Source organism: Arachis ipaensis, chromosome B6 (genome assembly GCF_059453495.1).
Source record: "Arachis ipaensis isolate K30076 ecotype BB chromosome B6, ASM5945349v1, whole genome shotgun sequence".
NCBI lineage: Eukaryota > Viridiplantae > Streptophyta > Magnoliopsida > Fabales > Fabaceae > Arachis > Arachis ipaensis.
In genome coordinates, this window is record NC_142441.1 from 138,669,438 (window position 1) to 138,692,800 (window position 23,363).

At 37.0% G+C, this 23,363-nt stretch overlaps 1 protein-coding gene across 1 annotated transcript; it reads right to left on the bottom strand.

The window, feature by feature from the left end:
* Window positions 1–7,620: 7,620 nt before the first annotated feature.
* Window positions 7,621–8,337, bottom strand: LOC148562898 (uncharacterized). Its single transcript, XM_088491052.1, has 2 exons — window positions 8,081–8,337; window positions 7,621–7,921 (listed from the first exon to the last, which is right to left on the bottom strand). Exons 1-2 carry the CDS (start codon window positions 8,335–8,337, stop codon window positions 7,621–7,623), a joined length of 558 nt encoding a protein of 185 aa, XP_088347178.1.
* Between the last annotated feature and the right edge of the window lie 15,026 nt (window positions 8,338–23,363).

Sequence of the window (23,363 nt, forward strand, 5' to 3'; positions counted from 1 at the left end):
GCGTCTGGACTCTTGAAGCAGAGTGGTTACTGGGACATTTTGTTATGCTATGATGTATATATATGTACTTAGTTTTCTCTCCGCATGACTTATTCTTTTTGATCCTCTTAGAGGTTTATGGAGAGGCAGGATTGTGTATATGTACTTTTGGGTTTTGGATATGTATGTATATATATGTGTAAATATTCTCCGGCCAGTCTTGACTTCGCAGGCTGAGTTAGGAGCTTGATATTTTGTATCTTTGGCACTCTGTTCCCACTTCTGTTAGCTTATGTTTGATAGTTATGGTTTTCTTAGCACGTAAGTTAACTCGTTCCTTGAGCGTTGCGCCTTTATTGTGCGATTTTTATTTCCCCCTTTTCTTCAAGGCTCCTAGCATATTATAACTCTTCTGCTATTATATGTACTTATTTTATTTTAGAGGTCGTAATACCACATCACCTCTGTTTTACGACTTAAGCGTAAAGCTTTGTGTGGTAGGGTGTTACATAAAACCGCCGCAAATCACTCCAATAACCGCCGCTATTTTCCACTTCCTTTGTAGTGAGGATCACACCCTTTCACAGCCGACGAGAACCTTAGCTGCACCTCTCACCTTCAACGCCAACGGAGACTCCACCTATCCTTCTCACCTTCAATGGCCATGGAGAAATCAGCTTTTCCTCCTACCTTCAACACCAACGAGGACCTCCCCTACTACTCCCGGAAGCAAACTCAGAGAACAACTGGCCGCCAAAAACTGCAGGCGAGGCGAGCGACGAGTGCCTTCAAATTCTTATCCACTAATTACAGATGGAATTCTAGTTTCTCCAGGTTCATAAAACTATACCTTTACTGTTGGAAATTGGGATCGAAGAATTTTCAATTTTTTGAGTTTATCCAATTTTTGTATTTTTGGTTTTTGAAATTTCATAATGAATTACTAAGCTCCTCAAAATGTTAATTAGTATTTGTTTATTGATTCAAAATTTTTATCTTGCTTCATTAATGCATTTACGGTCATTACATCTAGTCAAATTCTCCTTCTCATAATTTCAAACATTCCACATGTCAAGTTTGGATTGGTTGCTGGACCTTAGCCACCATAGTCACCAAATTAATAAAGCCATCATAGACAACACCTACATAATATATTACAAATAAACTAAATTAAGAATATTGTAAGTGCATTTTTCAGTCTCTCATTATCTATAGCCTCCTTAAAAAAGTTCAAACAACAAATTAGGTATAAAATATCATTAAATTAAAGACTTCCTTCTAACACTATATTTTAACTTAACATTTTTTGAATAACTAACATTTGCACTTTGTTAAAGCGGATAAGAACGGGATAGGTATCCACGAATTCGAGTAGTGTTGTCTTTCCTATTAAAAATGTCTTTAAAGTTAAAAGAAAACTAGTGCAATCAATATTTTGAAATTTTAAATAAGAGGAATGCTAGGGGCCAGCAACTTTGTGATTTGTAGCCATCAAATAGCCATCAATGATGGTTTTAATGGTGTGAGATGGATGTGAGATTTCATCCAATGGCTCACTTTTCTTTGCTGGTTATATGCTAGCAAGAATTTAACAAAGTTGCTGACCCCTAAACTTTTCCTTTAAATAATTATGTTATATAAATTAGATGCTATCAATAACCAAAAAACCAAACTTTGATGATTTTCAGTAGAAATTATAATTGAATCTGTTAGCAAATATTACTATTAAATGAATACTATGATGATAACAATTTCATTCATAAAAGCGTATATTCTATTGTTTTTCTACGTCAAACATAATGTTTAGAATTCATATGTCATTGATTAAAAATATTTTATATTAAAAAAATAGTTGAGTATTTATTTTCTATTTCTAACTCAATATCATTATACTTGATAGATTTGTTATTCCTTTTAAGGACCAACTCAACCTCAATTCTAACATGATATTCGAAGATAGATATCTAAAATAGATTGAAAAAAATTGAATCACAATAAGCTTAGTGTATATCTAATATAACAGTAAAATTATTTTATTAAAAAAAATTAGCAACTAAATAGGTGCAATTGACCCTAATAACATTGAGAGTTTAAAATTGACAAAGCTAAATTCATATGATAGGATACTTAATTCTGCTAAGTCGAACTTAACTTTTTTAATTTAAATTTTAAAATAATGGTTTCGTATACTTTGTACTTTCAAATAATGCTTTGGTAGAATGTATATAACTTGTAACGAAGAAAAAATATATATATTAAAATTATATTTTGTACAAATTTTAAGTTTGACAAATTTTTTAATTTATAATTTTGGATTTTTTTTAAATTGAAAAAATTGATCGAACATAATAAAGTCAAATTCATTATAGATATGCTTTTTTTAATTACAGTTTGTGTTTAGTCGTGTGCCAAACGGGTTGGAAACTCTGGGTATTGAGGAGTGCAGCTGGGGCTGGATCAGAATTGAGGTCCCGGCGTCACCTGTAAGGACTCCAACGCCTAAGTAAGAGTTCGTACGAAGAGATGACAATTAGGGTAAAAAGAGTGACATACCTTGGGGAGGGGTAGGGCCCTCCCTTTATATAGCCTGTACGTGTATGGGCCCCTCATGGACAGTCCCTCTTTCCTGGAAACTTCCTTTCCAGTTGTCCGTGATCATGCAGAAGGGGTTATAATGCGGGTCGTCTTCCAATCGGTTGTGGACAGACCACCGAGTCGGGCGGGCGCCCGGACCCGGACCTTGAGCGTGTTAGGCTGGGTCGGAACAGTGTCCCCAATGCGTCAACTACGGCCGCGATCGCCGTGGGTGGCGCGTTCTTTCGACTCCTCTTCAGTAGGGCCCTAGGTCGGCCGCTCGCCATCGAGGCGTACCCCCTACGCGCTAGCCTTATTTACCCGTTCCTAGGGGACGTCAATCGCTGCCTCGATCCTCGCGTGGAGCGTTTAATGCTCATTATGACTGATTGATTTAAAAGCTCAGGGAAAAGACCTTCGAGCCCTTGCCCATTCGCGCCTCTTCCTTGACGGTTACTATTCCCATACTCTAAAAACTCCCTGGCCTTCTTATTCCTTTCTATTTTTCTTTTGCACACTCTTGCATTCGCCCCTGTCTACTTTTCTTTCTCTGGATCATCTTTGGAAAAGGCTTTACACAACTTCCTTTCCCTGTGCATCCCTTGGTAAGTGTTCCTTACTCTTCTACTACCTTCTTATTCTGAAATCTTGCCCCGTGACTGTTATTTTTGCCATGCACACCTTTTTGCCTTTTTGCTGCGATCCGCAGTTGTTGAATAGGTATAGTAGATAGTTGCCGGGGGGTTCCATTCAGGTGTTCGTAGCGAATTCGCTGCTGTAGGCGTCGTAGATTAGCGGCATACATAGTTGTAGATTCATTTTGCTTATTTTTTTCAATTTAGCGATCTCCCGTTTTGCTTATTTTACGACTTAGCAACCTCTTGGGTTAATTTGGGTGGTGCCCCTGTAGGTATGGCTCGTCCTCCAGCTCTGAACGTAATCGATTGGTATGCCTGGGTAATTGCGGATGTCAAGGATACACCGTCCCGGGTAACTAAGGAAGAGCTCCAAGCTCTCCGGGATTCTGGCGCCTCGTGTGTGTGTGTGGGGGGTCCCGAGGAAGAAAATTATCAAACGTATGTTCTCGGAGATCGCGAGCGGGTGTGTCATAAGAACTTGGCTTCTCCTCGGGTGGCTGACTGGCTTTGGGTGTATAAACCCAAGTTTACCACCCTAGGCGTCCGTTTCCCATTTTTCCCTCTCGAGATGTCTCTGTTAAACCGCTACGACGTCGCCCCGTCACAGCTTCATCCCAACAGCTAGGCCGCCATTCGTTGTTTCGAATTGGTGTGCGAACACCTGCAGATTCCTGCCTCTGTGAATGTCTTCTTGTACCTCTTCCTTCTCACCAACCCTTCTCGTGATGGAAAAACAAAAAAGGGTTATATGTCCTTTCGGGCTATTCAGGGCCCTAGGATTTTTGGCCTTTTTGAAGATTCTTTCCACAACTTTAAAAGTTTCTTTTTCAAAGTGAGATCCATCCCTGGATACCACCCTTTCTGGCTTACGCTGGAGGGGGTAAGAAGGATCCCGACCTATTGGACCTTCGGGGCGGGATCAAATTATTTAATAAAAGATACTTATGAGTGTATGGATGAACAGAATCGCCGGATTGCCGATGTATTGTTGGCGATCTTTGGTTCTAGAAACCTGAATCCCCACCTAGTGTTAGGGGACTGGGAAATCGGTCAGGTCCATGTAGGTAGGTCACCACTTCAACTTATACCATCCTCCTGATAACTTGTTTTCTGTTTTCCTCTATAACTGGTTTTCTGACTCTTTGTCTTGCATTTTTTCCGCATTTTCCATGGCTAATGGAAAAACTACTATGGCAGATTTGATGGCTCACTTTCTTAATGAGAGTGACGACGATGACTCCTCTGCCACTCATTCTGAGGGTCTGGGCCCTGAGGTTTCCAGGGAAGGCAGTGGTCGGGATGCTGCCGAGGATCATGCTGGTTCCCAGCCTTCTGGGAGGTTCCACCCGAGAACCCCCCGACCGACGTTAATGACAAAACAATCCCGGGGTGGGAATCTCCCTTTGAGATCGATCCCGAGCTGTCCATTGTCACCAACCCCAAGAAGCGAAAACTGGATTCCAGGAAGGTTCTGACTGTGATGGAGAAAAGTTACGATGCCGGAAGCTTCATCGAGTCTCATTTTCTCCCGGGAACCGAGGAGTTCTTTTTGGAGGAAGACCTTGCTGCCGAGGCGAAGTGGACCTATCGTAGCCTCCTCTGTGCCGCTACTATTGCTCAGAAGGTGGAACCAATCCTGGCGCAGTGCCAAGTTTTGGAGGGGAAACGCCGGGTTGCATAGAAGGAGGTTGCCGACCTGAAGTCCCAAGAGAAGGCCTTCATGACCAGCCTTACTAAAAAGGATAAAAAGGCTGAGGAGGAAGCTTCTAAGATTAATCAACTGGTGGAGCGCGACCTTTCTCTTTCCAAGGACTTGAATTCTGCTCAAGGCCGGGCTGCTTCTGCCGAGGCCAAGGTTAAAGACTTGGAGGGAAAATTGAAGAAGCTGGCGGAGCAGCAGGAAGAGCTCGAGAGGTCGGCCGAGACAGCTAAGCAGGAGGTTGTTGCTTTAAAAAGGAGAAATAAGGACGTTGTGAAGAATGCCAAGAAGGTTGTTCAGGTTACTGAGGATGGGATCAAGGCCCAGATCGCACTTTTGGCTCCCGATTTCGATGCCTCTTTGATTGGGGCCTTTAAGATGGTCCTAGATGGCAAGATCGTGGAGATTCCAATGAAGGGAGGTGCTCATCCTCAGTAGTGGTAGCTGGTGTGGGAAATCGTAATTCACACTTTTCATATATTCGCACAACTAACGATCAAGTGCACTGGGTCGTCCAAGTAATAAACCTTACGTGAGTAAGGGTCGATCCCATGGAGATTGTCGGCTTGAAGCAAGCTATGGTCATCTTGTAAATCTCAGTCAGGCGAATTCAAATGGTTATAAGATTTTGATAATTAAAAGATAAATAAAACAGAAAATAAGATAAAGTTACTTATGTAATTCATTGGTGGGAATTTCAGATAAGCGTCTGGAGATGCTTTGTTGCTTCTGAACCTCTGCTTTCCTATTGTCTTCTTCCAACCATGCGTGCTCCCTTCCATGGCAAGTTGTAGGATCCTCTCAGTGAAAATGGTCCTCTACGGTTTCTGCACGGCTAATCAACTGTCGGATTTCTTGTCTCGGATGAAAAATACCAGGCACAGCTACCGCATGGCTAATCATCTATCGGTTCCCGCTAGCATTGGAATAGGATCCATTGATCCTTTTGCACACTGTCACTGTGCCCAACATTTGCAGGTTTGAAGCTCGTCATAGTCATCCATTTCCAGATCCTACTCGGAATACCACAGACAAGGTTTAGACTTTCTGGATCTCAGGAATGGTTGCCAATTGGTTCTAGCCTCTATCACAAAGATACTAATCTCACGGACTCGGTCCGTGTATTAGATACCCAAGAGATACGCCCTCAAGCTATCGCCCAATGACTACGTTGAGCTCAGATAGAACAGAAGTGGTTGTCAGACATGCGTTCATAGAATTGAGAATAATGATGAGTGTCACGGATCATATCATTCTCCAAATTGAAGTACGAGTGAGTATCTTAGAAATAGAATCAAGCGTGATTGAATAGAAAACAGTAGTAATTGCATTAATTCATGAAGAACAGCAGAGCTCCACACCTTAATCTATGGGGTGTAGAAACTCCACCATAGAAAATACATAAGTGAAAATAGTCTAGGCATGGCCGTATGGCCAGTCTCCAAACGTGAAATATGGCATAAGCTCCCTAATACAATAGTAAAAAGTGCTATTTATACTAAACTAGCTACTAGAAATTACAGAAAATAAGTAACTAAGTGCAGAAATCTACTTTCGGGGCCCACTTGGTGTGTGCTTGGGCTGAGCATTGAAGCTTTCACGTGCATAGGCTGTTCTTGGAGTTAAACGCCAGCTTGGGTGCCAGTTTGGGCGTTTAAATCCAATTCTGGTGCCAGTTCTGGCGTTTTACGCCAGAAAGTTTTAGGCTAGCTTTTAGCGCCAGTTTGGGCCATCAAATCTCGAACAAAGTATAAACTATTAAATATTACTGGAAAGCCCAGGATGTCTACTTTCCAACGCAATTGAGAGCGCACCAATTGAGCTTCTTTAGCTCTAGAAAATCCATTTTGAGTGTAGGAGGGTCAGAATCCAACAGCATCTGCAGTCTTTTTTCAGCCTCTAAATCAGATTTTTGCTCAGGTCCCTCAATTTCAGCCAAAAAATACTTGAAATCACAGAAAAACACACAAACTTATAGTAAAGTCCAGAATTGTGATTTAAAAACTAATGAAAATATAATAAAAAGTAACTAAAACATACTAAAAACTATGTAAAAATAATGCAAAAAAGGGTATAAATTATCCGCTCATCAGTAGCTTTATTAGTTTAAATTGTATCTTTATATTTTGTGACTTATTGGGCCGATGTGTTGCCTTGATTGTAATACTGACTTATTGGGTCGTTGCATTGCCTCTTTTAATTATGACAAAGCTTTTGCTTTACTCGCTTTATCGTGTAGTTGGCATGTGTTATTATTTTATCGTATATAAGCCGATTAGTTACCTTTGCAAAATATTTGATTCGCCATTTTCTAGCTTCGTGGTTTGGCCAGGTAGGCTGTAGACTTTGCTTGTTGTATCTTTAATGCGATTTGGGTCACCGGGGTGATCAATCCCGGTCTGCCGTATAAGAAAGAAAGTAAACGCTAAGAATGAATAGGATAACCGTACTGCACTGGTATTTATAATGGAATGAGGTACCTAAATAACGAACTCCATAATAACAAAGGAAACGAGATGATGCAAGGATAATGATAATAAAATGAAAGGAATAAACTAGCAAATGACGGAAAGTGGACCCATGAGTTCCGAGGGTTGTCTCAGGGGTAAAATCTCTTTAGGTTCGCTGCATTCCATGTCCTAGGTATCTCGGTCCCATTCAAGCGTTTCAATTTGTAAGCTCCTTTGCCGAGTGCTTCATTTACTCTATACAGGCCTTCCCAGTTGGCTGCTAGCATCCCCTCCCCTGGAGTCGGAGCCCTATATCGTTTCGTCGTATGACAAGGTCATTTGCTTCAAAATCCCTCTTCAACACCTGAGAGTTGTATCTCAAGGATACCCTTTGTTTTAGCACAACTTCTGTGAGATGTGCCATCTCTCTGGTTTCGTCAATTAGGTCTTTCTCAACAGCTTCCTCCGAGCCCCCGAGGAGAATCCTTAGGCTTGGTTCCCCGACTTCGACCAGGATCACCGCGTCGACCCCGTAGGTGAGTCTAAGCGGGGTCTCATTGGTTGAAGATTGGGGTGTCGTCCTGTATGACCATAAGACCGAGGCCAGCTCATCTGCCCAGGAGCCCTTTTTCTTATCTAATCATTTTTTTAGGCCCTGAAGGATTACCTTGTTTTCTGCTTCTACTTGTCCGTTGCTCTGTGGATGCTCCACCGAAGAGAACTTCTGCTTAATTCCTAACCTTGAGAGGAACTCTCCGAACTTCCTATCCACAAACTGAGTCCCGTTATCAGAAATGACGACTTCTGGGATTCTGAATCTGGAGATTATCTGCCTCCACATGAACTTTCGACAATTAGCCGATGATATACTTGCCAATGGCTCTGCCTCGATCCATTTGGTATAGTAGTCGATGGCTACTATTAAGTATTTGACTTGGCCTGGCCCAATTGGAAATGGGCCCAGGAGGTAAATGGGCCCAGGAGGTCGATTCCCCATTGGGCAAAAGGTCGGGTGGCCATCATTGCACTGAGCTCCGTTGCCGGGGACTTGTGGAAGTTAGCATTCTCCTAGCATTTCTTGCATCTTTTCACGAATTTTTGGGCGTCCGCCATCATGGATGGCTAGTAGTACCCAGCTCTGACGAGCTTCCAGGCCAACGCCTTCCCTCCGATATGGTGTCCACAGCATCCTTCGTGCTGATCGAACATAATATTTTAATTTATAATTTTGAAATTTTTTTAAATTAAAAAACTAATTAAACATAATAAAGTCAAATTCATTATAGATATGCTTTCTTTAATTATGGTTTGTGTTCAGTCGTGTGCCAAACGGGTCAGGATCTTTGGGTATTGAGGAGTGCAGCTGGTGCTGGATCGGGATTGAGGTTGTAAATCCCGCTAAAAATCAGTAAATAATTAGTCAATAAATCAAATTTTAATTAGGAAAACTAAAAATGCAAAACTAATATCAAAATAAGATAGAGCTCTTCAAAACGAGAATTTTGATACTAATTTTGAAAAATTTGGCCCAAAATTGGACCGGAAGAACCAAATCGGTTGAACCGGGGCCCAAATCGGGTTTGTGGGTCCAACCGGACCCATAACTTAAAAGAAACAGCAGCTTCTTCTTCCCCATTTCATACACACAACGCCAAACAGATTGGGGAGGAAGGGAAACTCCATAACCCTCATCAAATCTTCTCACTACCATAACTTTTCCGTTCGAGCTCCAATCGCCGCACCGTTCGCGGCCGCGCGTCCAGCGCGTCGAGCTCTACATTTCTATCAAATCAATTTCATCGGTAAGCTTCGTTTTCATTTCAGAATTACTATCCCCTTTTCTATTCTTGAAATTGAAACCCTATAGTGAGATTTTGCCAATTTGATGTTCTAGATTCGATTTAGCTTGTGGAGCTTACTGGGTTTGAGTTGCTACGCATGTGGGAGCGGTAAGGATTCCTTAAACTTTAATTCAATTTTGATTCTATTAGGTAAAATCTGAATTTGGAATATATATGTGTATTGGGTGTGAATTAGGTTTATAGACATGCATTGGAATTGAAAAGTGAGTATTTGGAGGCTTATTGGTGATTGAAGCTTAGATTGTGGCTGGTTTCTTTGAGCTTGAGGGGCTGTGTTCTAGCTTGTAAGGCTGCCTTGGATTAAATAAAGTGATCGGCCAAGGTATGGTTTAGGTTTCGCGCGTTTAACATATAAGGTTTTGTGAAAACTTAGGCTAGGGAACCATAAGTTAAGTTGAAATGGTACAATATATTAAATGGTTAGCTTCGTGGTGATGTTGGATAAATTAATGTATTAAATGGTTAGCTTTGTGATGATGTTGGTTATAGTACTGCTTGAGCTTGTGTTGAAAATGTTTAGCATGAGATGTTGACATTGTTGGATATGTGTTCTTGGAATTGCTAATGAAAGGTTGATGATGATATTGATATATGTAAATGGAAATCGGTGATTATGGCTTGTTGAGTTAGTTAAAGGTGATTTATAAGTGGTTATTAATGAATGGAGGAAATAGGTTAATAAATTTTAAAATGGAAGCTTATGATTGGAAAGAGTGGATTTATGATTAATGTATGAGTTCATGTATTAGTGTGAATATTAAGGTATTAGTGGATAGTATTAATGATATGGGGCTTGATATATTATGAATATGCAGGTTTTATGGGTAAGGAGTATGAATTTGGTGAAAATAAGGTTTGGCTGTTATTTGGTAAAAAATGAATTTTGGTGAACTTTGGAAGTCCATAACTTGCTTCTCAAATTTTGGATGGAAATGCGAGTTGTTTCAAATGAAAGATGGTTTTATAAGCTTTTGAACGATATCAATTTTGTGAAAAACGGAATTTTGTAGAGAAAGTTATGGACGACGGAAGTTTGGTGTGAAAATTGTGTTATGCAGGTGCTGAATTACTGGTTTTGCAGCTTTCTGGGCATTCTGCCAATTTTTGAAAAACGTACATCCACACGTACGCGTGGCATGGCATTTTAACGACGCATGCGCGAGTAGCCATGCGTGCGCGTGAGAAGCCAATGCGCATGATCACACGTACGCATGACTCATGCGTAACGTGCTATTCTTACCACGCGTGCGCGTGACCCACACGCACGCGTGACCTCTGTTTGCTGCAAAACTGGATTTTTGGTGTTTTAAACCAGATTTTCACTTCTAAACCTCCATTTTTCTCTCTTTTAGACTTAGGGTATAGTACTAAGTCCAGCAGCTAATTGGAGCTAGGAAAATAAGATAACTTGGATATGAGAGATGAAGTAAGAGGTAAAATAATGAGTTATATGAAAGGATGAGGATGTTAAATGAAGTTTTATGCCATGGCTTGATAAATGATTATATATTGATTGTGAAAATGAAATGTCTTGTGAATAATGATATGTGAGACACGAGTTTTTCTGGGTAAGAACTGTGGCTTGCCACCACGTGTTCCAGGTTGAACCTCGATACTCTGTTGACTCTACGTCGTAAGGGTGACCAGGCACGTATAAATTCCCGGGTATGGATAGCCCCCATTGAGTGATTTAAATAATGAATGAATGTGAAATCTATGCATAGACTCTTGGAGATGCGCGACGGGGGACAGTTTAAGGTTTTCGAACTTGTCGGGTTGGCTGGATAACCGACAGATGAGCCTCATCAGCAATAGGATAGGCATACATCATATGCATTTGTTTGTTTTGATTGCTATGCATTACTTGGGATTGCCTAACTGAATATATACATCCTGCTACCTGTTATACTTGCTACTTGCACTATCTGCTTACTATTTGTGCGTGAACTTGTTTGGTTGCTTGTCTCTGTTGAATTATGGATGACGGAGGGACGGAGGAAGAGTGAGATGATTTGGAGTTATGTTAGGATTAGAAAATGAGTAAGTTCAGGGATGTTTAGGTTAGCTACCCCTATTTATGGCTTCTGTTTAGAAACTAAGTTTGTTAACTAAATGATGGAGTTCTAGGATTGCCTCTGGCATTCCCAGGACCTATTTATTATACGCGTGGCACCTTTACCATGCTGAGAACCTTCGGTTCTCATCCCATACTGTGTTGTTGTTTTTAAATGCAGGTCGAGAGGCTCCTCGCTAGGCGTCTGGATTCCTTGAAGCGGAGTAGTCCCCGATGTATTTTGGGTTTCTAGTTTGTATATGTATGTGTATATGTACTGGCTTGCTCTCCAAGAAACTTGATTATTTTGTTCCTCATAGAGGTTACAGGAGAGTTAGTGACTTGTTTCTGTATTTCGGGTGTTGGGATACTTATGTATATATATGTAAATATTCTCCGGCCAGTCTTGGCTTCGCAAGCTGAGTCAGGAGCTAGTTTCACTGTATTCTTGGCTTTCTTTTATTCTTTTGCTTATTCATATCTGTAATCTTCAGGTTTCTTCGCACGCAAGTTATTCCGTTCCGGAGCATTGGCGCTTTTTATTTTACGAGTTTTGTTTTACCCATTTTTCAAAGCTCCTAGTTTATTATATTCTTTCTATATGTATGTATTTTATTTTAGCAGTCGTAGCGCCTCACCACCTCTGTTTTACATCTTAGGTGTAAAGCTCTGTGTGGTAGGGTGTTACAGAGGTCCTGCCGAGCCGAGGATTTGAGGAGTAGGGGGTGTGCCACCTGCAAGGACTCCAACGCCCAAGTAAGAGTCCACGAAGAGGTGACAATTAGGGTAAAAGGAGTGACGTACCTTGGGGAGGAGTAGGGCCCTCCCCTTATATAGCCTGTACGTGTGTGGGCCCCTCATGGACAATCCCTCTTTCTTGAAAACTTCCTTTCCAGCTGTCCGTGATCATGCAGAAGGGGTGACAACGCGGATCGTCTTCCGATCGGTTGTGGACAGACCGCCGGGTCAGGCGGGCGCCCGGACCTGGACCTTGAGCGTATTGGACTGGGCCAGAACAGTTTGAAGTACAAATTATACAATTTAAGTAGTTTAATGAATAATGGATGGCACTATTAATCAAATATTTAATATTATATGTTTTATCTTAATGCGTATTTCATATATTTAGGAAAATAAGAAAGTATTATCCAAAATTGTTTTGTAATTTTTTTTGAAAAAATTAATCTCTAGAAATATCAAATTAGCTTTTAATCTTTTAGACTATTAGATATATATTAGTCTCTAATAAAAAAATTAATCAGTTATAGTATGTTTTAAATAACGACAAGATTAATTTACTTCTTTAAAGGTAATATGATAAAGGAATTAAATTTATCTGAAATTTGAAAGAAAAAACAAGAAATTAATTTTCTTTTTATATTATTTAAAATTAAATTATTTAATAAAATATCATGAAAAGATATTTTAATATTTATTTCTTAAATATTAATTTGTTTGTAGCAAAATTATTAAAAATAATTTAATATATTATTTGTGCATGCTTATTCGCTAGTTAAAACATAATAAATCCTTATAATTTTAGGTAATACATTTAAATTTAAATATATTAAATTTATGGATTTTCTCCAACTCGTTAGTAATGAGTAATGACTAATGACATTGAAGATAAAAAGTTTCTGTCCACGTTTGAATCAAATGGCCAGATCATGTTGAGGGTATCAATGTATGAGTCCTTATATCAAATGGCCCAACGACCAATAAGGCCCGAGACATAAAGATGGCACTGAGTCACTGACGAAACCCAATAAAATAAAATCCTGTTTGAATGGGTGAATTTTAGCCTGTTTCTGTTTAAAAGAGGCGTTTGGAACGCCTGTTCTTTTTTGTTATTGTGGCTTTCTATGCAACAGACACATATTTTTTATGTGACAATAACGGGGTTAATACTCAAATTCGTCCCCAAAAGATTACGCGATCTTTATTTTCGTCCCCGAACGATTTTTTTAATCAAATTAGTCCTTGAAAGATAAAAAATAAGTCAAATTAGTCCTCTTGTCAGTTGGGCGATGACGTGGCACGTTAAGTGCCACGTGGCATGTCAGCGACACGTGGCACGCCACATGGCATGTCAGTGCCACGTGGCAGGTCAGTGACACGTGGCATACCCAGGTCAACGCCACGTGTCACTTGACATGTAAAAAAGATTTTTATAGTCAAAATAGTCCTTGAAAGTCCAGAAATAAGTCATTTTCATCCCTCAAATTTTAAAAATTAGTCAAACTAGTCCTTATATAATTTTTTTTTTATTTTTTTTTCATAATATTAAATTTGAAATATTTTTTGATACTACTAATTTTAATGGAAATGTAATTGACAAACAAAACATTAGTAATTGTATCTTTTCTTCTTAAAAATTTTTTCCAATAAAATTATCTCTCTCCTTTAATTCTTCTCAAAATCTCTCTTATTCTTTTCTATTATAAAACATTTTTCTTACATACATTTTGCTGGAATATATATATATATATATACTCAAAATTAAAATGTATGTATTTATTAATCTAAACAAAGTTATATGCTCGAAATCAAAATTTATGTATTGTTACGGATCCGGCCCACGGATCCTGGACCCAAGGTTAAACCCGAACCCGGTTCCTCGGGTCCGACCCATCTCCTTCTTCCGGAAGGCCCGGAAACGGCCCTCTAGAACTCCTAACCGACTTTCGAATTCAAACGTCTCCCTTATCTTAGCCAAATAAGATAAGATAAGATATTCACCATCACCTATAAATAGAAAACCCAGGTCCCTCCAGGTATTCATTCATTCCATACACTTTACACCTCTCAGATCCATTCTGACTTGAGCGTCGGAGTGTCTTTGCAGATACCTCCCCCCATCGCTCCAGTCACGCGATCCGGTCTTCACCTCGACCCGCAGGTTCCCGATCCATCCTTCAACCCGTACCAGAGACATCTTGTACATGTATGTTAAGCTAAACAAAGTTATACCACTATTTTTTTAGGTTAACATACATAAATTTTGATTTCGAGCATATAACTTTGTTTAGGTTAATAAATACATACATTTCAATTTTGAGTATATATATATATATATATATATATATATATTCCAGCAAAATGTATGTAAGAAAAATGTTTTAGAATAGAAAAGAATAAGAGAGATTTTGAGAAGAATTAAAGGAGATAGATAATTTTATTGGAAAAATTTTTTAAGAAGAAAAGATACAATTACTAATGTTTTGTTTGTCAATTACATTTCTATTAAAATTAGTAGTATCAAAAAATATTTCAAATTTAATATTATGAAGAAAAAATAAAAAAAAATTATATAAGGACTAGTTTGACTAATTTTTAAAATTTGAGGGATGAAAATGACTTATTTCTGAACTTTCAAGGACTATTTTGACTATAAAAATCTTTTTTACATGTCAAGTGACACGTGGCGTTGACCTGGGTATGCCACGTGTCACTGACCTGCCACGTGGCACTGACATGCCACGTGGCGTGCCACGTGTCGCTGACATGCCACGTGGCGTTGACCGTGGTGTTGACCTGCCATGTGGCGTGCCAAGTCATCATGCCACGTGGCACTTAACGTGCCACGTCATCGCCCAACTGACAAGAGGACTAATTTGACTTATTTTTTATCTTTCAGGGACTAATTTGATTAAAAAAATCGTTCGGGGACGAAAATGAAGATCGCGTAATCTTTCGGGGACGAATTTGAGTATTAACCCGACAATAACGTGTATTTATGTAACTTCCATTTAGTTTCATTCTGTATTTTTATAATTGCATTATGGCTTCTTGTGTTTGTGGTGAAAATGCAATATACATATATTAGATGTTAAATGTGTAAACATATTTTTCAGTTTTTGGTGGTCCAATAAAATTTTTAGTTGGGCTGATTAAATGTATGAATACATTTTTGGTTGGTAAGGTATGTCCTTTAAATGTGTGAATATATTCTTAATCAAAAAAAAAAATGTGTGAATATATTAGAAAAGTGATACGTTTTTTGTGAGAATATTTTTGCACATTGGACAAGATAAATTGTAACAAAGTGAACCATAGGCAAATATTAAGAATTAAATGATTGTTGTGTGTATAGCCATAAACAAATTTAGTTGTTTTATGTTAACCAAAAACAAAGTTATTTTGTTAAAAAATGCAGAATTATTTAAATAATTTATTCAGTACCGAAAAATAAAATATTTTAATAAGTTATATTTTGGAGTTGACTTAAAAAAATGATTTTAACAATTATGAAATTTGATTCTAATTCTATAGAACAATATTATGTAGTTATCAACTCCTTTTTTGTTCATGAATTTGTGAATACTAATTTGAGCATGGTATTTATTAGAACATTTTATCGTCCAAAATGCATTAGTGAAATCACGACACATTAATTATTACGGGAAATGTAACTAGTAATTGTCCACTTCCTTAAATAGTTTTCACCAAGATTATATTAGCGAACGTTTATTACATATATTAAACTTATTAATTGAAAAATTTTTATATTTATTTAAATAAAGACTATTAATTTTTTATTAATAAAAATCTTAATAAGACATGCTAACTAAACTCTTGTACTACGGATTTATAGCCATCAAATTTAAAGGAAATGAAGCAAATGAAAACAATTTGATGTAATGAAAGCATTCAAATAATGGTTAGCTTTAGTTAGGAAAAGTTTAGGTAGATAATGAAAATACTAAATAATGTGAATAATAGGTATGTCGAATGTTCAATTCAATAGGTATGCAGATGATTATGTTCATTATTTTTAATTAGATGGTTATTTTTTTATTCGATTTACTCATGCACAGTTAACAATAGTTGGATGTTCAATTCACTAAGTGTGCAGATGGTTATCCTAATATTAAAGTTTAAGAGCTAATTTGGGGTGGAGTGTTTTTTTACTTTATTGGGTCAATGCTAGAGCTTATTGTTTGCATTGTTTACAAAAGCCATTGTCTACTTAATAAAACCCAGTTAGTTATTAATGCATGTCAATATTTTAATTTTCATTTTCCATGTTTTAAAAAAAAGGGTTTTGCTATCCTATATCTTATGGACATTGGTTAAGTATATCATAAAAAAAATATTTTAATATTTTTGATATATTTAATATATTAAAAATGTAAAAAAAATTATAATAAATAATATTAAAATATTTTCTTTTATTATATGTTTAACTACTGTTTTTAGAATCTATGATAGCAAAATTCTAAAAAAAAAAGAAATAATATATTTCATGATTTTTTTTAAAAAAATTGTTATTCATATAGCACGACTGTTATATAATTATATGTATAAAATTCATATAACTAATGTGAAGTATATTTTTTCACATACTACTAGACTATTTTTTTTTTTGGTTAAGTACAAATTAGACTTTTTTTTTTTTATGATAAGTACAAACTAGACTTTTAATAGTTATTTAATGTTGCAAAAAATTTGGCTGGCCCGTTATTATAGAAAACTAGAAGAGCAAGTCACGGTCCAAAAAAAGCTTCATGAAATTGTGGGGCTATTTTCTAACTATTAATAATAAAATTGGTCTAAATTCAAAAAGTACTATATCTAGTGATCAAAACTGAAAATGAATATAAACTTACAAATGACCGACAAACCTATGTCAGAAAATACGAGACGTTTCAGACGCCTCTTTTGAACAGGCACAGGCTAAAATTCACCGTTTGAATGTAGCTTGGTGACTCAGCTCAGCGGAGCGGAGCCTGAGAGTCTCTCATGAGCGTCCCCTTATGCCTGACACACTGCTACATCTGTAAAAGTAAGATCACACGTATTAAAATAAGATACAATATATTGTATCTTATACAAAAAGGAATCTCTATAGAGTTAATAGTCAAAATCGTCCATGAAAAATATTCTAATCTCCATTTTCGTCTCCAAAAGATAAATTTAATCAAAATTATCCTCGAAAGATTTAAAATTAATCACGTTAGTCCTTTCGTCTATTCTGTCACTAATAACGTTAATTTTGTTGACGTGGCACGTTAATTTTTTTTGTCTTTTTGGCCATGAGCTGTTAAGCCAAAAAAACAGAAACAGAACCCTAACTACCCAGAACCCGACCCATCCGTACCCGTCCCGAAAATCCCTTCTCAACCCATCTGAGTAGCTTCGAGCTTCCATTCCCGTCCCGCTGCAACACAACCCCCGCAATGGTGGTTCTTCAAGCTTCACGCTGCGCACTGTCTCCAGTAACCACCGCTGTTGTCGCCGGATGTTGCAGAGATACCACGCCTTGCCTGAACATCAACCTTCGCCAGCTATCAAGCGTCTTAGAGCCCCTGCTCCACATCTGCTGCCACTGCCGCATCAATGGTATAGTGCTCGCTTTCCACCCCCAATCCAATTCGGTTAGCCGCATCATAGAGCACTACTCATTAGCATGTTTAAGTTCGGCTTCACCCCATTTTCAACATACCCATGTCCCTTAACAACAATAACATCATCACAAAAATCACACCTCTCACTCTAGAGTCTTCATCCAAATTCAAACGTTGGTGTTATCTTGCAGAGACGAGAAGAAGAACAAGCACAAGCACAAGAGCCTATTGGTAATGGTGATAGTGATAGTAATGAGTTTTGGAAGCAACCGGATGGGTTGGGATACAAGCCATGTTTGAGTTTCTCAAGAGATTATAGAAGAGCGAATGAAGGGATTATGAAGAACAGAAGAAAGTATCTTATGGTGGTGGTTTCTGGTGAAATGAATCAACAGAAGAATCAAATTGTTGATGCTGTTGTTAATGCTAGGATTCTGGGTGCTGCTGTGGTTGTTCCCATTTTGCAAGTCAATGTCATTTGGGGCGATGAAAGGTATCTACATAGGAATCAATTTCTTTCCATTGTTGGTATTGATTAAATATTGTTCCCTGTTATAGCATTAGAATGGTGATTTTATTTTGACCATTGATGCGCAGTGAATTCGGTGATATTTTGATTTGGAGAACTTTAAGAGCGTGCTCTTCGACGACGTGAGAGTGATTTCGGTGCTGCCGTCGACACATTTGATGACGAGGCCAGTGGAAGGAAGCCCTCTGCCTCATGTTACTCCCACTTGGATCCGTGCCAGATATCACAGAAAGGTAACACTCTTTTGCTCTCTTTCTATCACTTTTCATTGCGGGGATTGTGTTGCAGCTTGACGGGAATGGAGGCTCGAAGCTACTCAGATGGGTTGAGGAGGATTCTCGGGGTGGGTACGGGTGGGTCGGGTTCCGGGTAGTTAGGGTTCTGTTTGTGTTTTTTGGACTTAACAGCCCATGACCAAAAAGACAAAAAAAAAAAAAAAACTAACGTACCACGTTAGCAAAATTAATGTTGTTAGTGACAGAATAGACGGAGGGACTAACGTGAGTAATTTTAAATCTTTCGAGGACGATTTTGATTAAATTTACCTTTCGGGGACGAAAATAGAGATCGGGGTATCTTTTAGAGACGATTTTGACTATTAACTCAATCTCTATATCTGTATGAGTTCATATTTGTATAGTGAATAAATAGTCATTTTTTACCATAAAAAATTTGAACGTTGATAAAATTAAAGATAAAGAATTTAGAATTTAAATTGACGTTGTACCATGAAAAATATATATTGTTTGACAAAGATATCCAACCATTAAATTTAGTATTGACTCTTTTGTACAATTCCCAAATTGCCCTTTTTATTATCTTCTCTATCACGGTCCTCTTGAATATATCTATCACAGTCCTCTTTAACATAACTGAATCAAACGTACGACCCTAATAATAATCCTCAACCCCTTCACCTCCCTCACTCACCGTTCTCATCCTTTTAACTTTTTAATCTCTACTCTCGCTGGCTCAACCTCATTCTCAGTCACAGAGGCGGCCTCACTTACCATAATCACCTCCCTCATCCTCCCTCGCACGCCACCCTAAGCCACCTCCAGTGATCTCCAACTCCCCCAGATCGTCGCCGCCAGCTTAGTCCCTGCCAGATCTATTCCTTCTCGTTATAAACTCAAGACATTTTCTAATTCAGAATTTCTACTACTCGACATCCATTCAAAACATTCAGAAAGAAAAACTCCATATTTATAATCGGAGCTTTTGGATCTAGTACCAACCTCCCTGGATGTAGAATCAAGCTCTCTGGACAAAGGCGGTTGTGGGCGGCGCGAAATAGACTCGGCTGAAGAAGGCGACAATAGAATCCCTTTGAACACCAGTGTCATGCGACAAACGGCCAGCAACAGTGCCGTTGTGAAGGAGAAGCAGAGCAAAGAAGACGAAAACAAGTTCTATTTACCTTGATGGAGCAACAATGGAGAAGGGCGAAGATCTCGGATCTCATGGGTTCCGCCGCAAACTTCTGATCATGGCTATGCCACTACCTTTCAACGGCGGTCTTCCCTTGGGACCGGAAAGATGAGACGCGAGACCACGGATGACGACGACACCACCAGAGAGAACAATAGTAGGTAATAGAGAGAGAAGAGAAAAGGGGGGAGGTTGGCTCTCTGAAACCGATTTTGGCCTGGGAAGGGGTGAAAAAGGAGAAATCTGAACCCTGCTCTGCTGTTTATCCTGGATTTTTTTTATTTTGGTTTTGAATTTGATTCTGGAAAGCAATTGAAGAGTTGATTTGGAGAAGATAATAAAAAGAGCAATTTGGAAATTGTATAAAATAGTCAATACCAAATTCAATAATTGGATATTTTTGTCAAATAATATATATTTTTTATGGGTATAACGTTAATTTAAATTTTTTATGGTTAGTTTTGTCAGTATTCAAATTTTTTATGGTTAGAAATAACAATTTACTCTCGTATACTAGAACGATGCAATAATAATAATAGTTTATAAAAAAATAGAAATAAATAACATTAAATTGATAAATTTAAGGGGCCTGCTACACATACAAGCCTTTTGGCTTACAAGCTATACAAGTTGGCCCAAGTCCAAGAAAAAAACACGCACACCACTCCTTTAGAATCGAGCGTCCAACACACGCGCCTTAATCACCCGTTGCGTTTTTCCACAACACGTTCATTATGCCACACTCTTCCTCTTCTTCCTCAATCAAAACGCAAACCATCAAGATTCAAGCGACATTCGAAACAAACTACGATTTTGAAGAAACGTTCCAACTCCTCGCGAAGTGTTGAAGAAATCAAGAAGAAAAGATACAAATCTCCATCAAAAATCACCAGAAAAATCAAAGAAACATTATTCAAGGTACTGTTTTAATGTTCTTCTAGGTTTTTTTTTCTAGATTATCTGTGCCATGTGCCTCATCTTTAACCAGCAAAATATTAAAAGATTTCAAGCAGAAATATACTGTCTCCCCCTGTTTTGGGTGTATTTCTGTAATCCTTTGGGTGTATTTCTGTAACTGTTTGGGTATATTTCTGTAACCGTTTGGGTGTATTTCTGTAATCGTTTGGGTGTATTTCTGAAGTTCCATTATCTTCAAAACGATTTCAAAGCTTGATTTCATAAACCATGAAAATAAAAAAAATGAAGCAAGAATATAGAGAGAGAAACGCACGTAAATGACGAAGAAGAAACCAGTGATAAACGCAGGTAAAACAACGAATGAAAAGGCAAAGAGAGAACACACGAAGGAGATCGAACAAATTTGGCAAGAAATTCGAAAAAGGAAACGAAATCTTTTAAAAAATGAAAGTTATATATTCGCGCGTTAATTGATTTAGATTGATTTAAAAGTCTGTTAAAGAGGCACGTAACATAAGCAGCGCATTTAGGGGTTTCGTTCTTTTCAGATTTGTAAAGCTTGTAAGCACAAAACACTTGTATGTAGAGATTAATCCTAAATTTAATTAGCCAAACTTCGTGTTATGATGTTGTTATATGGTTATTAAAGTTCAAATGTGCAATTAATGAGGATTCAATCAATAATATAATAAATATTCGGGACACAATAATAATTAAAGTTATTTTATTTGATTTAATATTTATAATTTTATACATATATTCTTATAATTATATATTTATTATATTTAAAATTATAATATTATTTAAATAATAATTAATAAATATTAGATAAAATAATTTTTAGTTATTTAGATTGATTTTTTTATTATTTTTTAAATATTATAAAATAAATATGATGAATAAAAATTCCACTCGCACAAACTATGTAAAGTGTTGGTGACGTACGCTATTAAATAACCTCTTAAAGATTTTGAATTTCTTCTCAGTATTGAATTACTTTATATTATCATAATAATCAAACATAGCAAATTTTAGAAAATTTGAATACCAATAAATTCATTATCTAATATTCGACATACATTTACTTATGATCTCGAAACTATATTATATGTTAAATAAATTGGTAAGATAACGCATAAAATCATTTTAAAATTTTATGAAATTTTATTCAAATAAAGTACAAATATTTTGTTAAATTGTCGTGTTTATATATTAGATACATTTTAAACATGACAATTCTTTTATAGACAGAGTTAGAGTTAGATGAAATATAAAGGAGGGACTAAAAATTATTTCACAATAAAATAGGACTAATATAAAAAAAATTGGTAGGACTAAACTAAAATTTATATATATTTTATATGAAAAATTAAAATTTAAGGAGACCAATGGACGATTACCCTCTTTTTCATAGTGAGACTCCGCTCTTGTTTATAGTTGTCTCGTACGTATATGTTCTATCTTTCAACTGTCCTTTAATAAAAAAATACTCCTCCATACATATTTGGATATACTTAAATACCATCACGTGTTAACGTATATAATATTATTCTATTTTAAACTTAATTTTTAAAGGCTCCTATTGATATGTAAATAAATAATATAGTGGATACACAAAATATCTTTACCATTAGCGATATCATGACTTAAGCATGATATTCTGATAATAAGGTCGCGCTCCAACCCTGATCTTTGGGATGTCGTGTCTCTGAAGGATATTTACAAATTTGATTAATTAATATTATTAATATTAATAAACGGTTACTAATCGTTTAGTATCATTTGGTTGAAGGGACATAACCTTTTAAGGATTGTGTATGTTCAAAACATTGTGTCTATTGGCTAAAGGGATACAACTCTTTAAGAGTTGTGTACGTTCAAAATATTGTATCTATTGACAATAGAAAAGACACAACCATTTGTATACGTAACTAATCATAATTGCTACGTGCAATATGTATAAATAAGTCCTTGTCCACTATTTCAAAAAAAAAGAAATACTAAGTGTATAATTTACTCAACTATTAAGAGATTTTCTTTGTTTAAGAGAGTTGAGAATTTCTTACTATTGCTAATTAATAAATTCTTAGATTTCATTGTATCCTGGGAGAGTATTGTAATCAACCCTATAGCAACTAAGTGTGGGGACAAATATCTCTCTAAAAAAAGCGATCTAATCGTGCCTTGAAACCACTACACAAATATAAGATTTTGTCATCTTCTCATACCATATAACCCAACAATTTTAGAGAGATATTAGTTGAAGATGGCACAAGATCAAAACACCACGTTCAAGGTCATGAATCAAGAGTTTGTCAAGTTAGATCGCTTTGATGGAACGAACTTCAATAGTTGGAAGCACAAAATGATGTTTCTTCTTTCAGTTATCAATCTTGCATATGTGATTAACTCAAAGATTACACAAATTGCCAATGCTGCTGGAAATTCCACACTGGAAGAGGAAGAAAAGATTGTTCAATTGAAGAAGAAACGTGATGAAGATACTATTGTATATCGAGGTCATATGTTAATTCAATCACCATTGGAGATTTGAAAATCTTTGGAAGAAAAGTACAATACTAAACGACAAGGAACAGATAAGTTTATTATGATAAATATTTTGAATTTATTATGAATAATATTATGGATCAAATTCATGAATTACAAATCCTTGTAAGTAGAGTTCGTGATCTTCGAGTGGTGATCCCTGAATCACTACAAGGTGAAGAATAATTTTTTAATGAATTTGATAACTTTTGTGAAATACATGGTATTGTGTATGAATCTTCCGCTCGATATACTCCGCTACAAAATGGTTTGGCAGAAAGAAAAAATCGTACCTTAGTGGATATGGTTAATTCAATGTTACGAAATGCAAAATTG

Bases quoted from the DNA above. Each gene is read 5' to 3' on its own strand.
- LOC148562898 (XM_088491052.1), bottom strand. From the start codon at position 8,337: ATGGGGAATCGACCTCCTGGGCCCATTTACCTCCTGGGCCCATTTCCA. The intron at 7,922-8,080 runs GTTAGGAATTAA...ATGGTCATACAG, and splicing joins TTCGGAGAGTTCCTCTCAAG to GACGACACCCCAATCTTCAA.